The sequence below is a fragment of the Bufo gargarizans genome, chromosome 11, assembly GCF_014858855.1.
Source record: "Bufo gargarizans isolate SCDJY-AF-19 chromosome 11, ASM1485885v1, whole genome shotgun sequence".
Taxonomy (NCBI): Eukaryota; Metazoa; Chordata; class Amphibia; order Anura; family Bufonidae; genus Bufo; species Bufo gargarizans.
Window position 1 is genome coordinate 55157862 of NC_058090.1, and position 21419 is coordinate 55179280.

The 21419-nt window shown below is 44.1% G+C and overlaps 1 protein-coding gene across 7 annotated transcripts in view; it reads left to right on the forward strand.

The window, feature by feature from the left end:
- RASGRP1 (RAS guanyl releasing protein 1) overlaps positions 1 to 21419 on the forward strand; it is a 215855-nt gene extending 194436 nt beyond the window's left edge. For all 7 annotated transcript variants that reach the window (XM_044271594.1, XM_044271592.1, XM_044271593.1 and 4 more), the window contains exons 7-17: positions 1105 to 1278; positions 1371 to 1487; positions 1994 to 2269; positions 3645 to 3725; positions 5235 to 5339; positions 5439 to 5548; positions 11905 to 12049; positions 13948 to 13984; positions 14822 to 14971; positions 15846 to 16204; positions 19528 to 21419. In XM_044271594.1, coding sequence (XP_044127529.1) covers positions 1105 to 1278; positions 1371 to 1487; positions 1994 to 2269; positions 3645 to 3725; positions 5235 to 5339; positions 5439 to 5548; positions 11905 to 12049; positions 13948 to 13984; positions 14822 to 14971; positions 15846 to 16204; positions 19528 to 19662 — 1689 coding nt within the window. In that variant the 3' untranslated portion in view covers positions 19663 to 21419. The remainder of the gene's footprint in view (positions 1 to 1104; positions 1279 to 1370; positions 1488 to 1993; positions 2270 to 3644; positions 3726 to 5234; positions 5340 to 5438; positions 5549 to 11904; positions 12050 to 13947; positions 13985 to 14821; positions 14972 to 15845; positions 16205 to 19527) is intronic.

Sequence of the window (21419 nt, forward strand, 5' to 3'; positions counted from 1 at the left end):
ACAGATCCCAGCCGAGTGCATGCCACCATTTCTTTTTTTACCTTCTGTAGAAATGTCCTATCCTTTTACGCAAAACAGACGAGAATAGGACATATTCTATCGTTTTTTCGGGGCTGCGGAACAGACACACAGATGTGGACATCACACTGTGCTCTGTCTGCATCTTTTGCGAATGGGTCCGCATCCGTTCCGCCAAAAATGCGGATTAGATGTGGACCGAACATACAGACATGTGCATGAGTCCTTACTGTGACTTACTTTCCAGTTTAGAAGACCTGCATGCTTGGCTGATTGTCTATGGGGGGGTTGTGTGAGATGGCTGTTGGCAGAACAGTGGTTTGACTAGCAACTATCTCATGTGTATAGTCAGCCTAAATATTTAATCTGCTTTTGATTTTAACAAATCAGATTTGTAGTATGTCTTAAAGGGGTTGTCCAGCCATATAGATTGATGACCTATCATCAGGATCAGCTGTTTAACGAGGAGGTGGTGCTGCATGTGAGCGCCACTTCCTGGTCATTACACTACGCGTCGTCTCCTGTGGATCGGAGGCGTAGTGTAATTATAAGTGCTTGTTCCATTCACTTGAATGGAGCGAGTACTCGTCATTACACTGCACTTCCGAGACGACGCGTAGTGTAATGAAGAGGAAGCAGTGCTTGCATGGAGTGCCACTTCCTCTTCAAACAGCTGATCGGCAGGGTTCCTGGGTGTCGGACTCCTGCCGATCTGATATTGATGACCTATCCTAAGGATAGGTCATCAGTATATATGGGCCAACAACCTCTTTAAAGATAATAACTACAAACCATAATCATTAGCTGTAGCTAGGTGCATGTTCCTGCAGTTCCGTATCTTCACAGGCATATATCTGCCCTTGACATATGGCGGCATAGATTATTACTATATACGATAAATAACTTAGAAGTAACTCTTCATCACTCTCAGGTACTTAGTATGTGAAGGTTGTGTGAGAAGCACTTTTAGTTACTAAAGCTGTAATATTTATTTTGTGCACCACGGTCCATTGGGTTGTGTGAAAATATGACATCTAGAGCTGCAAACTTGAGTTCTTTATTCTAACCTTGATGTGTTCCTCTTAGTTTTCTGACTATCAAAACTACATTGTGAATGGTTGTGTGAAAGACAATCCCACAATGGAACGGTCAATTGCTCTCTGCAATGGGATCTCTCAGTGGGTTCAACTGATGGTCTTGAGCCGACCAACTCCCCAGTTACGAGCTGAAGTTCTCACCAAGTTCATTCATGTGGCTCAGGTAAGCAGCAAGTCATACCCATGCATAGCGAGGGAGGAAAGACGTATCCAGCCATCTACACTGAGATGATATGTTTTTGGTTGTTCTTATAGAAACTTCAGCAGCTGCAGAATTTTAACACTTTGATGGCCATCATTGGAGGTCTTTGTCACAGCTCTATATCTAGGCTTAAGGAGACCAGTTCTCACGTTTCCCATGATGTGCACAAGGTACGTAATAAATGAGACAATTAGACATCACATTAAGAATCACTGAAGGCCCTTGGAGATGTTAAAGATACTCAAATATATGATCCTTCATGTGAATCTTCAAGATTTAAAAGGGTTTTCCAAGATTTTAATACCGATGATGACATATCCTCTAAATAAGACATCAGTATCTGATCGTGGGGGTACGAAACCCGGGATCCCCACAGATCAGCTGTTTGAGGAGGCACCGGTGCTTCTTCGTGCTCATCAAGCACAGCACTGTACATTGTATAGCCGCTGTGCTTGGTATCTCGCTCAGCCCCATTCAGTTCTATGGGGTTGAGCTGCTCTTAGGCCACATAACCAAGGGAAAGCAGTGAGAAGGCCATTGCACTGCTACGAGTGCCACTACCTTCTCAAACAGGTGGTCGGCGGGGTTCCCAGGTTTTTAGAGGATAGCTCATCAGTGTTAAAATTTCAGAAAACCCCTTTAATGAACAGAATAAACATAGTACTTTTCGTTTCAGGTCCTCAGTGAAATGACAGAGCTCCTGTCCTCCTGTAGAAATTATGATAATTACAGGAGAGTATACAACGAGTGCAGCAGCTTTAAGATTCCCATCCTTGGGGTGCATCTCAAAGATCTCATTTCTCTTTATGAGGCCATGCCTGACTTTCTGGATGAGAAGAAAATCAATGTGCCCAAGCTGCATTCCATGTACAACCACATCAATGAGCTCATCCAGCTCCAAAACATTGCTCCCCCGCTGGATGCCAATATGGATCTTGTACATCTGCTTACAGTAAGTAAATCCCCTCAACATGCCGTATTCCAGCTGCTTCTTCAATTCTCTACATATATTGTCTGTACTGTAGGTTCCACCGCTGTTTTAATAATTTGTAACTTTAAGGGGAACCTGCCCCAACACTTTTGCCCCAAAACCGCTATACTAAATCTTTTACTTACATGCAGTTACAAAGGTATTCAGATCCAGGTGCTGGTTTGAAAACTGTAGAATATTTTTCGTGTGACAACCCCTTTAAGATTATATCCTGTTCTCACTATATGCTAATTAGTTCTTTAGCACCACAAAGGAGGAGCCTGCGCTAATACAAGTCAGGATGGCTATGCCCAGCCAGGTTTGCTTGACTTCTCATGCATGCACCATTGCATCTACTTCAGGTGTATGCACAATATGCTGCTGAAGCCAGGGCCTTCACTGCGCATGTGCCAGAAGTAAATGCAGTGACACACACAGGATTTTGACTGGCCTTGTGATGCCATTACCATCTTCAGAAACATCCGTCAAGCCTAGCTGAGTGTTGGCGCAACTGTCCTAATCCTGTATCATCAAGAGCCTAATTAGTATATAACGAGAACCAGATACATATTTCATTTTCTGAACAACGTGGCACATCTTTGGCACACTAAGGACAACTTTGCAAAATGCTTGAACATACCAGGTATTGGTAGCAGTTTTGGGGGCACAAATGACACCTATATAACTCTAAATTCTTGTTTCATGCAACCTACTACACAGATACCCCCACCCCTCCCCATATCCATGTTAACCACATTATGGTAATCTTTGGGGAGGAATGATCACATAGTCCATTCTGCTTTAGCTAGATAGTCTGCTGCAGCAATTCTATCCTGTGAATAGCCGCTTCATGTGTTGAAATACACTTTAGCAGCAAACGGAAAATTAACAAAAGCCATGGAAAAAGTCAGTTCTCTGTAACGGTGTATTTAAAGCATTAAGTGTCACATTAATAACTGCTACATCTGTGGATCATAAACAGCCAAACCTCTAGCAGCCATCTAGTCCTCACGTAGCCATACCCCCAGCACCAATGCTAACCCTCACCATGTTACACCCCACTGGTAGTCAAGCCGTCTTGTAAAATGCCATACTGCCCATTAGTTACCACTCTAATCACATGCTCCGATGGTTCCTATTGCGTGTGGTAGGAATATTAGGAAATATCTACATACAATTCTCCTATTTCATAACCCTGCTATGTTGTTGCTGCCCTAGAAAAACAGATGTCTGTTTTAATTGTGCAACCTCTAAAATTGAATTACAATTAAAAAAAATTTGCCCTGGGTGACATCTTATACTTATATGTACTGCTTTTTATAAATGTGCTTCATTGTTCTATTTGTGTGTTTTTCAGCTTTCCTTGGACTTGTATTACACAGAAGATGAAATGTATGAGTTGTCTTATGCAAGGGAACCAAGGAATCACCGGGCTCCGGTAATTTTAAACACCCGTGCAAAAATTATTATTTTTTATGCCATCCTCACCACTAGGGAACTGGAGGCGGGGAAGGGGGGTAGCGGTACTGGAGTAGATTTCAATCTAGGAACATGGCTCATCCAAATAAGGCACATTCTCCAACAGCGCAGCGACCTGACTAAAACCCTGTAGAAGCTCAATTATATATGATATTTTTGTGACATTGTTAGATGCTAATTATGGACCGTTGGGATCTTCAGTTGCAAATTCTGTTTTATTTGCTGGAACAAACAGTGCAACATGCAGATCTACTTATTCTAGTAAAATGAGTAATGCCATGATGGTGCCCAAAGGACCCCTTCCTAGAGTAAATCAGTGGTGTCATTCATGTGACTCCATCAGATATGTGAACAGAGCCTAAGGCTAGCTATATGCATCATATCATCTAATGTGCCTTCCGACTCCCCCAAAAGCAGATGTTGAGTGATATAAGGATGCTCGGTCCTTGCCAGAGGTATTTGGCAGTGGTTTTCTCCTCATTCCCCGTGCCTCCTTCTAGCGTGCCCAAGCCCAGTGTCCATGTGTGTGGATGGGTCAAACAATTCATACAAATCAAATTAGTTAAAAAATCATTCTACTTGAGCAGCAAGGGGCTGGGCCCACTACTCAAGAGACTGTCCCCTCCTCCTTGATTGACAGGCCGAGACTTGCCTGGCCCTGTCAGTCTTGTGCCAAGTAGCAGCGCAAGCACGTAGGTTTTGCTGCTGCAGCTTGAGCAGCAGAGATGCATACTATGCATGCGCCCCTACACTTCTGGACACTGACAGGGCCAGGCGAGATGTCTGTCTACGGGGAGCCTCTTGAGCAGCAGGGACAGTCCCTCACTGTGCTAGAAGGCTGATATCAACAATTGATTTGCTCATTTCTAGTCTGGTGAGATAGCTGTCGCCAAATGAGCTTATGCCCAGCCTTGACCTATTTGGCATAAACTTCTGGAACTGGACACTTACGGTAGATAAACGCCTGAACCCGTCATTAGATAAATGTTCCGTCAGGTCAGCTGGAAATTAAGGATGGAAAGCTGACGGTGCATACATTAGAGCTATCACTTATATAACACTCATTACTTGCATAAGTATGTGATTCATATCATGATACCATAGCCTCCATATTCATGGGCGAGTGGAGGTATTAATATATCGTAGGCACATCTGTAAGGGAGAAGATGCAATAAGAGAATTCCTTTTGGGTGGAATTTATTGGGGAACTGCAATTAAAGGACCATAATATAATCATATAAACCTCACTGCAGTAATGAAACTGTTTTCTGTGCCCCAAATCCCATAGGTAGTTCCAAAGGATTCTGCAATTCCTGACGCCTGGTGTACAATCTGATATAAATAGCAGTAGGATTTTTACACCTTAACTGCGAACAAACACACGTATTATATGTGATAAAACTGACGGTGGATATAGTTGGCTGGAATTGCAATAGAAACTCTCATCTCTTCGCATCTCTTCATACAGCCTGTCACCCCCTCCAAACCCCCAGTTGTCGCAGATTGGGCATCCGGTGTCGCCCCTAAACCAGACCCCAAAACCATCAGCAAACATGTGCAGAGGATGGTAGATGTAAGTACAATTGCACATGTCTTACATGACTGCAACCGTTACCATATACATTCCCTAATCTTTGTAGCTTAGTATACGAAGTGATATTTTTCTTTCTAGTCTGTATTTAAAAACTACGATCTGGACCAGGATGGATATATATCCCAAGACGAATTTGAGAAGATTGCTGCTAGCTTCCCCTTTTCTTTCTGCATCATGGATAAGGACAGGTAATAATTATTGTTAAAGTGTTCCTAATATTCTGATACAATGTGCGCCAAAAGTGTCTTCACACTTTCACAAAATACATGTGGATTCACACAGGGCATTGCCACGGGAATCCACGTCTTATGTGAGGATATTGATGGTCAGTTCCTGCGGATACACTCTTTTGCAATTGTGAAATCTGCATCAAAAACCGCAGGCGAGACGTACAGTCGTGGCCCAAAGTTTTGAGAATTACATAAATATTGGAAAAGTTGCTCCTTAAGTTTTTATAATAGCAATTTGCATATACTCCAGAATGTTATGAAGAGTGATCAGATGAATTGCATAGTCCTTCTTTGCCATGAAAATTAACTTAATCCCAAAAAAACCTTTCCACTGCATTTCATTAAAGGACCTGCTGAGATCATTTCAGTAATCGTCTTGTTAACTCAGGTGAGAATGTTGACGAGCACAAGGCTGGAGATCATTATGTCAGGCTGATTGGGTTAAAATGGCAGACTTGACCTGTTAAAAGGAGGGTGATGCTTGAAATCATTGTTCTTCCATAGTTAACCATGGTGACCTGCAAAGAAACACGTGCAGCCATCATTGCGTTGCATAAAAATGGCTTCACAGGCAAGGATATTGTGGCTACTAAGATTGCACCTCAATCAACAATTTATAGGATCATCAAGAACTTCAAGGAAAGAGGTTCAAATCTTGTTAAGAAGACTTCAGGGCATACAAGAAAGTCCAGCAAGTGCCAGGATCGTCTCCTAAAGAGGATTCAGCTGCGGGATCGGAGTGCCACCAGTGCAGAGCTTGCTCAGGAATGGCAGCAGGCAGGTGTGAGCGCATCTGCACGCACAGTGAGGCGAAGACTTTTGGAAGATGGCCTGGTGTCAAGAAGGGCAGGAAAGAAGCCACTTCTCTAAAAAAAAAACATCAGGGACAGATTGATCTTCTGCAGAAAATATGGTGAATGGACTGCTGAGGACTGGGGCAAAGTCATATTCTCCGATGAAGCCTCTTTCCGATTGTTTGGGGCATCAGGAAAAAGGCTAGTCCGGAGAAGAAAAGGTGAGCGCTACCATCAGTCCTGTGTCATGCCAACAGTAAAGCATCCTGAGACCATTCATGTGTGGGGTTGCTTCTCATCCAAGGGAGTGGGCTCACTCACAATTTTGCCCAAAAACACAGCCATGAATAAAGAATGGTACCAAAACACCCTCCAACAGCAACTTCTTCCAACAATCCAACAACAGTTTGGTGAAGAACAATGCATTTTCCACCGCGCCATAAGGCAAAAGTGATAACTAAGTGGCTCGGGGACCAAAACGTTGACATTTGGGAGGCTCACAAGGTGGTGGTCAGGGGAGAGCTCATTAGCCTAGGATCTAGAGTCAAGAGAAGCAGGCAGAAATTGCTAGATTCCCTTCTTCAGCAGATCTCCACGCTTGAAATTCTTCATAAGAGATCACAAGCGGATGAGGTCCTAGGATCACTTAAGAAATTAAGAAAGGAGGTTGTTGATCTTCTTAACGTACGTTCAGCAAGGGCATTAAAGGTATTGCGCTTTAAACAGTACTTACATGGAAACAGGGGCTCCAAGTTGGTCTCCAGCCTCCTCAAAGGTCAGAGGAACAAGTCTTTCATTCAGGCCATCAAGTCATCTTCAGGCTCACGGCTTATTAACACACCAGCCATAGCCCAGGAGTTCTGTTCCTTTTACTCGTCCCTGTATAACCTCCCGGCCCCACTCTCTAGACAGCAGCTCGACGACCGGGCAATGGAGTTTCTCGACTCTATAACTATCCCTAAATTACCGGAAGAGGATAGGCGTAAACTGCTTCTGCCGTTCACATGGGAAGAAGTGGATAAAGTGCTAGCCTCTATCCCCTCTGGCAAAAGCCCGGGACCGGACGGGTTCCCAATATCATATTATAAAAAGTTTAAGGATGTTCTAGTCCCTCATTTCACTGATGTCTGCAATCTTCTGCTCACAGGGGGCTCCTTGACTCCACAGGCCCAGGAAGCACATATTACGATCATACATAAGGATGGTAAGGATAGAGAGAGCTGTGGTAGCTACAGACCAATCTCGTTGCTAAACACAGACCTGAAGTGGTGGGCCAAGCTGCTGAACGGTAGGATAGCGGGATTGCTTCCTGGGCTTGTGGGAGAGGAGCAGGTGGGCTTCGTGGCGGGCAGAGAGGGCAGACATAATATTAGTAGAGTGATCCATATGATTACTCATGCCACCAAAACTAAGTCCCCCCTTGTACTATTAGGTACGGATGCTGAGAAGGCGTTCGATAGGGTCAGTTGGAACTATATGGGGAAAGCATTAGGCGCCTTTGGATTCCCAGCAGACTTCATTAGGGCCATCTATACTTTATATTCTGCTCCATCTGCGAGAGTATTGGTCAACGGTACCCTATCGAGCGCCTTCCAAATCAGAAATGGTACCCGCCAGGGGTGTCCGTTATCCCCCACCCTATTTATCCTTACTTTAGAGACGCTTTTACTTAAGTTTCGCCAATCTCCCTTGATTAATGGGGTAAAACTAGGCGGTTACAGTCACAAGATGGCCGCTTTTGCGGATGATTTGTTGCTATGGATGACGAACCCTGAGATAGCCTTACCAGAGGTCATGCAGATTTTTGAAGCCTTTGGGGGGGTCTCGAATTTTAAAATAAACTTTGATAAATCAGAGGCCTTAGGGATTTCGCTGCCGACAGCCCTGCGTATCCGGGTCAAAGCTCTCACGCCATTCAAATGGCCCAAGCAAGCTATCAAATATCTAGGGGTTTTGATCCCGATGGAACCCAAACTTTTATTTAGTCTTAATTACCCCCCGTTACTCTCCAAAGTCACTTCCATTCTCTCAAAAAGTTATTCGCCTTTCCTCTCATGGCTGGGTAGGAAAAATGTTTTGACCACCTATATCCTGCCTCTAATAATGTATACACTGAGAGCTCTCCCCATTTTGATCCCTGGATCTTATACTAATAAACTACAGGCTGTCATGAGCAGATATCTTTGGGATAAGGGTCGCCCTAGAGTATCCTTACGGCTTCTTTCCCGTAGGAAAAAACAAGGGGGTGTATCCCTGCCAGACATAACAACTTATATCCAGGCCATTAGCTTGGAGAGGTGGATTAGGTTAGCTAGACAGGAGACCCACTGGATGTACATAGACTTGGAGTTAGCTCTACTGGGTAAGGAAGTATTCCGCAGGTTGTGGATCCCTGGGAAGTCAGGGGAAGGGGCTAGAGTTGATAGTGAGCTTACCAAGGGACTGCTTCATGTCTGCCATAGGTCTGGGGAGCTCTCCTCTGGCCACGCCAGGGTCTCTCCTTTGGCTCCTCTGCCGGTGGTCCCTATAGCGATGCACCCACAGATACAGTCCCCTTCAGATATTTGGTTATCCCTATCTCACTGCAAAGTGGGAGAGCTAAAGAAAGTACAGACGTCTTCGGACTTCTATGCTAGCTTGTCAGGAGATGTTACACCAGGAAAGGACTTTATCCAGAGAAATGATTTTGAATCTATTTGTAAGCAATTCGTGGCCTCTAGCTTTACTCCACTGCACGATCCGACTTGGTTGGAGAATTTTATTCTATTACCAAAGCTGCCGAATAAATGTGTAACCCTCATCTACCGACAGATCCTTAACGCAAGGGATTCAAATGTGCCGCCGTGGGTGGTGGAATGGGAAAAAGAACTACACCTGGTAGCAGATGATATTAGTAGAAAGTGGATCCAAAAATGTTCACATGGGTTTTCCAGGTGTATAAAGATACAGGAGAATTCAGTCAAGATAGCGCTAAGGTGGTATAGGACCCCGGAATACCTTTTTAAAATTAAGCTACTTCCTACAGACCTCTGTTGGAGGTGTAAAGACGGCACTGGTTCCCTCTCCCACATTTGGTGGTCCTGCCCGATGGTACGACCTTTCTGGGATGGTGTAGAAGGGGCCATAAATAGGATATGTGCCACAAATTTAAGGCTCACAGTTCAGTTAGTGATGCTCTGGCTACCCACATCTGATTTTCGCCCGGGGAAAAATAACCTGATCACACATCTACTGATGGCGGCAAAGCTCCTAATCCCGGTCAAATGGAGATCAGTGGAGCCGCCAACGCTAGAAATGTGGAGGGACAGGGTCCATCAGATGTGCCTAATGGAGGAGCTGATAGGGTGGACGTACCACTGCAGAGATAGCTTCCTGAAACTTTGGCAGCCTTGGATAGAGTACAGGTCCAGCCTCCTTGATGGCCAGTGATCCTTTACATACACAATTTTCACAAATACTGTCCTCTGTCCAAGATATGCTCATACCATGTCGTATCCAAGATATGTTCATACCATGTCATAGAAGTTGTGGCCATCGCTAGCAATCTTGATGCTCCTGAGTGAATGATAATATGGGTAATGGGTTGACACACTGTTGTGTTTGTAGACGTTTAGACTTTTTTGTTTTTATGTCCTGTAAGATCTCTCACCTTGGGGCCTTTGCCCTAACCGAGGGATTAATGTATCCTAGCCTGTATTGTTAGGCTCTGCCTTTGAAGATTTATGCCTTGCTGAAATGGGATATGTATCACCCTCTATTTTACATATGTATTAAGCTGATGATCTTTGTTTGTCTTAATAAAAAGAGATTTCAAACAAAACGTTGACATTTTGGGTCCATGGCCTGGAAACGCCCCAGATGTTAATCCCATTGAGAACTTGTGGTCAATCCTCAAGAGGTGGGTGGACAAACAAAAACCCACTAATTCTGACAAACTCCAAGACGTGATTATGAAAGAATGGGTTGCTATCAGTCAGGAATTGGCCCAGAAGTTGATTGAGAGCATGCCCAGTCGAATAGCAGAGGTCCTGAAAAAGAAGGGCCAACACTGCAAATACTGACTCTTTGCATGAATGTCATGTAATTGTCGATAAAAGGCTTTGAAACGTATGAAGTGCGTGTAATTATATTTCACTACATCACAGAAACAACTGAAACAAAGATCTAAAAGCAGTTTAGCAGCAAACTTTGTGAAAACTAATATTTGTGTCATTCTCAAAACTTTGGGCTACGACTGTGTAGATTTCTGTCATGCAATGTGTGAATCCATCTTAAAGGGGTTGTCCAGGATTATATGAAAGGCCTGCTTTTCATGGAAACAACACCACTCTTGCCCATGGGCTGTGTCTAATATTGCAGATCAGCCCTATTTCTAAAGCCTGTATTAGACAGGCAGATCAGCAAGCAATTGTCGGGAGGGAAGAGTTCCTTCCCGACAATCGCTTGCTAGCTAGCCGAGAAGACCGCTGCTATTACATGCAGCGATATCCTCCGCTATGCCATCGCTCGCCCCCATGATATATAGTGGTTTGCCGGCGGCTCGTTCATCTGGCAACCGGCGGCAGTATTACACTGCAAGATGATTGCTAACAAGCGTTCATGCGAATGCTCGTTAGCCATTATCAGCCAGTGTAATACATCCTTAAGTATTTTTGCATAAGGCTGAGCTGCATTACCATAGACTGCCTACAGAATATATACATATTATTGAGATTCAGTGCTATTTTTTAAGATTATGGCTGCGGTGGGGTGTTTTGTTTTGGGTTCTTATATAAATGTGTCCAATGATCCCCATGTAAATATCCAATGCCCATATGAAAACCAGAACTGCTTCCCTCTGAGACTTAGGCCTCATGCACACAACAGTAGAAAACGGGCATGTGACAGCTGTTTTTAGAACCAATTAAGTCTATGGGGTATTCACATGGCTGCTTTTTTAATGACCAGTAAAAAAAACAAAAAGGGTTAAAAAACAAAACATCCATTTGAACGCTCAGGGGGGACACGTTCCTTGAATCCTCGCTCCCCACTGGATGTAGCAGGACCTGTGCTCCTAGAGAGATGTCATCAATTGATCACGATGGGAGTACAGCTCCTGCAGCATCCAGTGAGGTGTGAGTGTCCCCATAGCCATATTCCCTACAGGATAACTTCCTGGTGGGCTGATGCCTAGGAGGGCCGCCAAGGCCCACCTCCCGGCTGCCAGCCAGCTACATAATGATCTGGTCCTCTCCTATGTACCTGGCCATCGGCTGTAGGTGCCCTCCTGAATCTGTATGGTATTTTATTCTGCACTGGGACTAAAGGTGGCATTTTATAATAATGGGGGCACAAAGAGGGCCATCATCAATACTTGGGGGCACTGTAGGGGCTGGAATTTGAAAAGAAAATAATAATCTGCAGACGTAAAACATTTGTATTGTAAATTCCATCATGTAAGAAAGATTCACACAATATTCAGATGTCATGATGTTTGGCCAGAGTGGTCGTCCGTCATTGTTCACCATCTCTTCTTAACAGGGAGGGTCAGATCAGCAGGCAAGAAATCACAGCATATTTCATGCGCGCCAGCTCCATATGTTCAAAACTGGGACTGGGTTTCCTCCATAACTTCCAGGAGACCACATACCTCCGTCCAACGTTTTGTGACAACTGTGCAGGATTTGTGAGTATTTCACTATTAACACCTTTATCCTTCAAGTTGCATGTACAAGGTCAATTCTAAAATGTGCCGGCATTTAGATTTACTCTATAAATAGTACAATGCAAATTTTATGGTGTTCTTGGATGTTGCTTAATAATGTTGGGTGTGCCACAGTGTTATGGAAAATATAATTGGCAATTGACAGTACATTTACAAGAAGCTACTGTGAGACAAGAGATCCACAACACTTTATTTACATGTAGGAAACATGGACGACCGGAACTTCCCCATAGGTGTGTCCAACCATTAACAGGACTGTACATCAGGACATCAGACATTGCAAATAGACTGTCCGATGCCTGTGTAGGATGAGCACTAAGGGGCAATAAACACGTCCATTGGTGCTTGTTTGCATCAGAGGCCGATGCAAAATGAATGTGGGAGGAATCTTCCCTCATTCTGTTCTGTTATCTGCAGCAAATCCCTGACTACATGGGGAGATGTACTGCCGATAATCGGGCATCTTTCATTCAGTCGTGCAGAGAGCATGGTTGCTATAGTACATGGTTTGACCATACCTGCCCACCTAGCCTTTCCCCATACAACCCTGAAAATTCCCAATAACAAAGCTTTTAGTTTTTGGCTGGAGATGGATTTTAGTGATTTCCGTGTTGCAGTGATGGCAGTTCATTTGTAAATCTATTTTATTCTACTATCTAATTCCATATTTATACGTTAACCTGATTGTCCGCTTGGGGCTCTTCTCTGCTAAAGTGTATGATTTCTCTGCCGCACCACCAGTGGGGAAATCAACCATTATACAGTTGCGCTCAATGGGTTGTCTATATAATGTGCAGCCATGCTGGGTGCATGCCTGGCCGCCCTCCATGCATTGGTATGGGAGTGCCAGAAATAGCCGAGTAGTGCGCTCTGCTAGTTTCAAAAGTCCCATAGAAGTAAATGGGAAGTGCTCTATTCGCTACTATGGGGCTGACCCTCAGAAATGAATGGAAGGTGGCTCAGCATGCACGGTCCACTCTCCTTCACTTTGCAGGCTCCATTCTAGAGCTAAGTGTGGGTCCCAGCAGCTATCTGACATTGGTGGCATATCCTAGTGATATGTCACCAATGCTTGAGATAACACAACCCCTTTAAGAAGTCCTGGACATCCTTGAGTGCATTTTAAACTTTTGCCTCTCCCTACAACTCCTGGTTAAGGAGATATTGCAATCCCTGAGATTTATGGCATGGTTGCTGGAGACATGGTGGTACCCACTGGAACCTCATCTATCAATTTGCAGAACAGGAAACCAGTTACAATGGTTGAGAAGCAGAAGAGAGCAGGTCAAGAATGCGCACTGCTCTCTCCAATTTAGTCCGAGAGTTATTGGAACAGCCAAATTAGCCCACTAGGTTGATAAGTCCCATAGACTACAATAAAGTCATGCACAGGACCCTGGTTCCCCCCATAGGAGGAGGTGAGGGTAGAGTTGTCACCGAGGATACACCATAAATCTCAATGGTGGGAGAATCCTTTTAATGGCAGTCTACTTTTCAGTTTTGTATTTTATGTCTTGCATATAGCTGTACTAGGAACGCGATATTACCCAGATTTATGTGAGAATCGGTTACGTAAAGCTGGCTGAACCTATCATCTAATGGGGGTGCATGGGTGGTGTCCCGACTTTCCCACAATGGTAGATCCTCCATCAGGGGAAGGAAAAAAAAAAAAAAAAAAAAAAAAAAAAAAAAAAGGATGGGACTGTTGGATTTCAACATAATTCCCAGGGGAGAAAAGCTGCCACCAGAGGTTTCTTCATTGTCCCTATTTGAGAATACATGCATGGTTGGCTGACAGCTAATGTGAATGGCCGGCTTTAGTATCTTGGAATGACTGATGTTTTCTGTATGTTTTTCAGCTTTGGGGCGTGATTAAACAAGGATACCGCTGCAAAGGTAAAAATTACCACTTCACGTCTGTCACCCACAATTAGGGTTCTTCATGTGTATATTTTGATTTATTTTTGTAAGAATTAGGGCTCACGCACATGACCGTATGTTCTGTTCGCATTTTTGCGGATCCTATGTGGACCCATTCATTTCAATGGCGCAGCAACAGATGTCCGCATCCTTGTGTGTGCATTCTGCGACCTGGAACAAAAGTATAGGATATTTCTGCAGGATGGTGGCATGCACTCAGTCGGGATCCGTATTTTATGGATTGGCGATTTGCGGATCATGTGCTTGAGCCCTATGAGGAGTTATCCAAGACTAAAAAAATGTCCCCCACATGCCTGGGTCCCCCCCCCCGACGTTTTCATCCACGCACGGGGGAGAAGCGGCGGTGCGGGGAGCCAGGTAAGTAGATTCAGTATGAAGGGCCCTGGCGTATGGGGGACATTTCTTAGTCTTGGATAACCCTTTTAATAGCAGTTCTATCCATGTAGGTATTCTTAATAGGTGAAAACACTGATTTCTGCCACTTCCATTTCACATAATTTCTATAGACGCAAATACCTGCAATTGCATGAAGAAGATGAACTAGAAGCGGGATGTACGTGGTCACAGCCACAGTATCATACACATACCAGCCCATATCAATCACACGATACTGTAATTGTTATTGCAGGGAAACTCACGAGGAAGTCTTACTCACCACACCTACCCAAATGTAGTCTGTGCATTCCCCTAGTACCAGTGCAGACACGTAGAGTAAATGAGGTGTGTAGATATACGCCTTGTCTCTCAGATCATACTTATTATTCAATGTTGTCCATTGTGTTTGTACCACAGACTGCGGGATGAACTGCCACAAGCAATGTAAAGAGCTGGTTGTGTTTGAATGTAAGAAGAGGTCGAAGAGTGCCACTGGGGACAGCAGTTTGTCAGTGGACTCCGGACAGACTGACGTTTCACTGGCCAACGGCAAGGGGATGACTAATGGTGAGCAAAGTGAATTTCTAGAGTTAAAAAAGGTCACCACTTGTATGGAATGCAGCATGCAAGCCCAAATCTTCTTTGGTTCCTGTATATTTTCTTAAGGGAGCGGATTTTCTGGCGATTGTGCACCAGAATTTCCATAGAAATGTGGAGGATAAAGTGACCTGCAATGCAGCACGTCGATTTCTTAGGCAGGGAGTGGAGAACATTTACATAAATCTCACCCACGTTACTGGTTCCAGCAGGAGAACAGCCTGCTAGATCCGTAACTACCCTGCGCAGGCGTGCGCTGCTGGAAGTCTGTCCACCTCATTCAATATAATGGGGAGCGGCGGAGATCTAGTCAAGTGGCGGCCAAACAAAAACCACTGCATGCAGTGGTATTTGTCTGGGCCACCTCTCTGTATGTTTGCCATGCTCTAACCAGATCTCCACCGGTCCCCATTATATTGAATTAGCCCAGACAGACACATGGCTGCACAGGGTAGTTATGGATGCGGCAGGCTGTTCACCTGCCGGAACCAGTAGCGCCAGTGTGAAACAGGCCTAAGACTGCAGAAAATTCCATGTTTTCTAAAAAGGTGACCACTGTGGATATTAGTGTACAAGCTGCCATGCTCCATTCACGTCTGACCACAACTGATAACCAGACACAAACACACAGCACGATAGTCCTTCAGGTAACGGTAACAAGTGGCAGATTTGCATATTGGAAATTTAACACATACTGGCCAGGTACTAAAGTGTGAATGAGACAGTATGGAGGCCCACAACTTTTTGGGATCCCTACTTCCAACCTCCTGTGACGATTCCTTAGTCAGCCCTCCAAAAAACTGTAAGCTATTTGTATTTTAAATATTTTTTAATATTTCCACAGACTGTGAGGATTCATTTCCTTATACAAATGGTGAAGTAAATGACCATACAGAAATCAACAAGGACAGAACAATTATGTTGATGGGAAGCTCGGCTCAGACGATCTCTGTACGGTTACAACAAGCTGTGAAACATCGCGCTACACAGACAGATGACTGCCCTCCCAGTCCGTCCTTACAGATTCCTTCCATGCACCGGAGCCATACACCAGATCCCCTTTTAAACCGCAGCCCATCTCCTTGTCCCAGTCCGATGTTAATAAGGAAGCGGGCGTATGCCAAGTGGGATAATACAGACTCTGTTCGCAAAGCACGAGAGGAGAGACGAGGTATTAGACCCACAACCAAAGAATTGGACAAAGTAAGTGGCTTAGAACACTACGAAAAATAGTGCATAAAGTATATATATATATATATATATTATATATAGTACAGACCAAAAGTTTGGACACAGCTTCTCATTCAAAGAGTTTTCTTTATTTTCATGACTATGAAGGCATCAAGATTATGAATGAACACATGTGGAATTATATACATAACAAAAAAGTGTGAAACAACTGAAAATGTCATATTCTAGGTTCTTCAAAGTAGCCACCTTTTGCTTTGATTACTGCTTTGCACACTCTTGGCATTCTCTTGATGAGCTTCAAGAGGTAGTCACCTGAAATGGTCTTCCAACAGTCTTGAAGGAGTTCCCAGAGATGCTTAGCACTTGTTGACCCTTTTGCCTTCACTCTGCGGTCCAGCTCACCCCAAACCATCTCGATCCACATCCTGGAGGTGTGTTTGGGGTCATTGTCCTGTTGAAAAATAAATGATGGTCCAACTAAACGCAAACCGGATGGAATAGCATGCCGCTGCAAGATGCTGTGGTAGCCATGCTGATTCAGTATGCCTTTAATTTTGAATAAATCCCCAACAGTGTCACCAGCAAAGCACCATCACACCACCTCCTCCATGCTTCACGGTGGGAACCAGGCATGTAGAGTCCATCCGTTCACCTTTTCTGGGTCGCACAAAGACACAGCGGTTGGAACCAAAGATCTCAAATTTGGACTCATCAGACCAAAGCACAGATTTCCACTGGTCTAATGTCCATTCCTTGTGTTCTTTAGCCCAAACAAGTCTCTTCTGCTTGTTGCCTGTCCTTAGCAGTGGTTTCCTAGCAGATATTCTACCATGAAGGCCTGATTCACACAGTCTCCTCTTAACAGTTGTTCTAGAGATGTGTCTGCTGCTAGAACTCTGTGTGGCATTGACCTGGTCTTTAATCTGAGCTGCTGTTAACCTGCGATTTCTGAGGCTGGTGACTCGGATGAACTTATCCTCCGCAGCAGAGGTGACTCTTGGTCTTCCTTTCCTGGGGCGGTCCGCATGCGAGCCAGTTTCTTTGTAGCGCTTCATGGTTTTTGTGACTGCACTTGGGGACACTTTCAAAGTTTTCCCAATTTTTTGGACTGACTGACCATTTCTTAAAGTAATGATGGCCACTCGTTTTTCTTTACTTAGCTGCTTTTTTCTTGCCATAATACAAATTCTAACAGTCTATTCAGTAGGACTATCAGCTGTGTATCCACCAGACTTCTCCACAACGCAACTGATGGTCCCAACCCCATTTATAAGGCAAGAAATCCCACTTATTAAACCTGACAGGGCACACCTGTGAAGTGAAAACCATTTCAGGTGACTACCTCTTGAAGCTCATCAAGAGAATGCCAAGAGTGTGCAAAGCAGTAATAAAAGCAAAAGGTGGCTACTTTGAAGAACCTAGAATATGACATTTTATGTATATAATTCCACATGTGTTAATTCATAGTTTTGATGCCTTCAGTGTGAATCTACAATTTTCATAGTCATGAAAATAAAGAAAACTCTTTGAATGAGAGAAGGTGTGTCCAAACTTTTGGTCTGTACTGTATATATATATTTTCACTTTTTTAACCCCTTAAGGACCTTTTATAAAAGGTGATTAAAAGGTTGCACACACTTCTAATTGGTATCACTGATCATCCCGCAAAAAATTAGCCCTCACACAGCCCCGTACATATAACTATCAAAAAGTTATAGTGGTCAGAATGTGGTTATAGCATATTTTTTTTCCCCTCAAAGGTTTAAAAATAAAAATAAAAATCTGTATAAAAATGCAAGAAAAGTTATACAATGTGGTACTGTTGTAACCGTACTGACCTGGAGAATAAAGATAACAGGTCAATTTTACCGCATCGTGTACAGTGTAAAAAAAAAAAAAAATTATTTCAGAATTGCGTTTTTTTTGCCAAATTCTACACCATTTGGAATTTCTTTTCCGCTTCCTACTACATGGTATGCAACCATAAATGGTGCCAATAGAAAGTACAACTTGTCCCGCAAAAAATAAGCCCTGATAAGGCTATGTGAACGGAAAAATAGTAAAGTTAGGACTATGGGAAGGCAGGGAGTGAAAAATGAAAACGCAAAAATTGAAAATCTCAGGGTCCTGTAGGTGTTAAGAAGTAGGGTCACAAGCATTTTGGCCACTATTACGGTGTCCAATGTTCCCAGAAAATTTAACGAAAGCAATGCAGATTGTCAGTCAGCCTGAGGCAGATCTTGCAGCTGCTATGAGTCCCTTAAAGGGGTTTTCCATGACTTAGATATTGATGACCTATCAAAACTCCCAACAACCTTGTGTGCTTGCTGCCAGAAACTGTACCCATCCATCTGATATTGCCGACTGATCCTGAGGATAATTTATCGATATCCAAGTCCCAGAAAACCACTTTAAAAGGGGTTTTCAGAGACTTTTTAACTGACTCAATATCTGGTTGGTGGGGGTCAAACAACCGGGACCGCCACCGATCAGCAGTTTGAGAATGCACCAGCCGATGCAGTAGTTCAACAGCCTTCTCGCAGCTCACCAAGCACAGCACCGTCCATTGTATAGAGGCTTCTATCTCGCCTAGGTCACATGACAAATAAACGTGACATCACTGACCTAGGAAAAGCTACGAGGAGTCAGTAGCACCAGTGCCTTCTCGAACAGCTGTTTGGCAGGGTTGTACCAAGTGTCGAACCCCCACCGATCAGATACCTAGGACTTATACAGAGGGTAGGTCATCAGTTAAAATGTCTTGGAAAACCTCTTTAAGATGTCCATACACGTCAGCAGAACACACCATCTAATTTGTATGGTAACCTCCCTGAGATGGCGGATGTTGGGGGAGAGAATGGGGTCTGTTGCACATTATAAATAGTGTTGAGCGAACTTGTGGTTAAAGTTCGGGTTATCGAAGAATCGCATTATGGATTCTGCTACCACGGACCATAACGGAATTTAGAATCCATAACGCGGTTCTTCTATAACCCGAACTTTAGACGCTGAACTTAAACCACAAGTTCGCTCAACACTAATTATAAAGCCAACCATACACAAGATTTCAGCCGAACGTTTGTTCGAATGACAGCTGTTACTCCCCATCCCCTCATACTCCTACCTGCTCGCCTCACCAGAGGACCTGCATTTTTACGATACTAGGGGGGTATGGAGTTGACCCAGGCATGATAAAGCACAGAGAACATAATCTAGCTTCTTCTTTCCTGAATGGAACAACTCGCCACCATAATGGGGTCCCCTTTGTTGTACTGCAGGGGAGAGTTGAAGACCTGAGTCATGACAGTCCTATTTTTTTGTCCCCTTCATAACAGGAGAGATCATATCTGAAGGAGGAAAACACAAGTCTGAGGATCCAGCTTAAAGATGCGCAGCGTCGAATAGAAGCCTTGCGAGCAGAACTCAAAAAATACGTTCTGGATAGTGAGCCTGTTGGGAAGGGATCATAGCACTAGAGACTGGAAACCTGCATTGCCAAGTATTGTAAAGATAATGACTACTCCACAGCAGATGAGGATGCTTGCGGATCCCTGTGGATGGAGTCCAGTGTGGTAAATCCCAGTGCCTGCTCTTAGTGGGTAGCTTAGCAGGCGATCTCTGTGTTGTACTGTATAGAGTGGCATATGCGCAGTATTCACATTGTTTTCAGAAGGGGCACTTGGCAACTCTCATCATTAAACATTCTTTAGGAAGCCTACTGCCGCACATTACTAGGTAATGTTTTGGAAGGAGACGTGTTAAGTTTCCCTTTATCTACCTGTGCCCTATACGTATGCTTTGTTTATCCCTGCCCCGCTGGCAGCAGAGGTGGAGGGTGGCACCATGCTCACGTTCACAGCTGCTGCAACAATGGACACAAATATTTAAATCTCAGTTTGGTCACTAAGACAAAGCCGCGCTGTATGTTTCAGGCCACTCTTCATCGTCCATGCTGATTACATTGGGTAACGTGTTAGATCTGTATGACTGGAACACGGGGCTGATTGGCCATAGACCCTACAGGGAAGTTTACAGGTGGGCCGATGCCTAGGAGGGCCATCCAAGTCCTCCTCATGGCCACGGGCTAGGTACATAGTGATCTGATTCTCTCCTACACACCTGGCCAGCAGCCGAAGGTGTCCTCCTGAATTCAACTGTATCTATGTCTGCAGGACAACGATACAGTTGAATGCTGTTCAGCAGGTGGCACTATTGTGTGCTGCACTGTGGTATTTAGCTCAGCTGGGGCAGTATGATGCTCTGCACTATGGCATTGCTGGCCCTGCCTTATTATGTTGCCCCGCCTTCTTTCAGTTTGGACCTACCTATAACATGGGGCACTTTTACATTTTTCCAGGGCCACATTTAGTTCCCAATCCGCCCCTGCTGGAACAGGATTTAAAGCATAACTCCAGGAAGCTGAGATTTGGAGTGCTTTTTATTTCAGATCAGAGACCTACGTTAGCCTACAGCTATGACACGGAAGAAGCAAGCTGATCATAGTGAACTGGCTTACCAAACAGTATGTACGATAGGTTGAACTAGATAGAGACCAAAGGTAAGCAAACTGTGCCTCTTCAGTAGTCTTAGTTCAGGATAGCAGATTTGGCTGCGATCTGTAGTCCCCCCAAAGTGTGGGGTGGCAATAAGGTTGGTTTGGAGCAGGGGTCAGGAACCTTCGCACGCCAGCTGTTGTGAAACGACAACTCCCAGCATGCACATTCGCCCAACTGTTCTCCGAGATCGAATAGTATAGAATGGAGCATGCTGGAAGTTGTTCTTTCAAAACATCAGGAATGCCGAAGGTGGCAGATACCCAGTTTAGAGTTCCTCCTAGAAAGGTAGGTCATCGCCAAGCAATAAAATAAAAAGCCATATAAAAGCAAATGTAAATTGGGTATGAGACCATTCCACCTACCAGTGGTCCTGTATAGATGTAGATTTCCAGAGTCAGTCTCACCATTAGCTGTTAGGGTGTAACTTACGTGAATAGCTGCGTGACTGGGACACCTTCCTTCCATTGCTGCTACTCTCTCTGTATTAGGTGCATAACCTTCTATGTAAATTTTGTACAGGATTTTTTTGTATTTGTGTCTGTTATTTAAATGCATTATTCTGGTTCCACAAAGTGAGTGTTAAACAGGTCAGAGGATTTCTGGAACCGTTCTTCTGGGGAGGGAACTAGAGATGTCAATCTGATGTTAATAAAAAGAGAAATTGAGCGGTT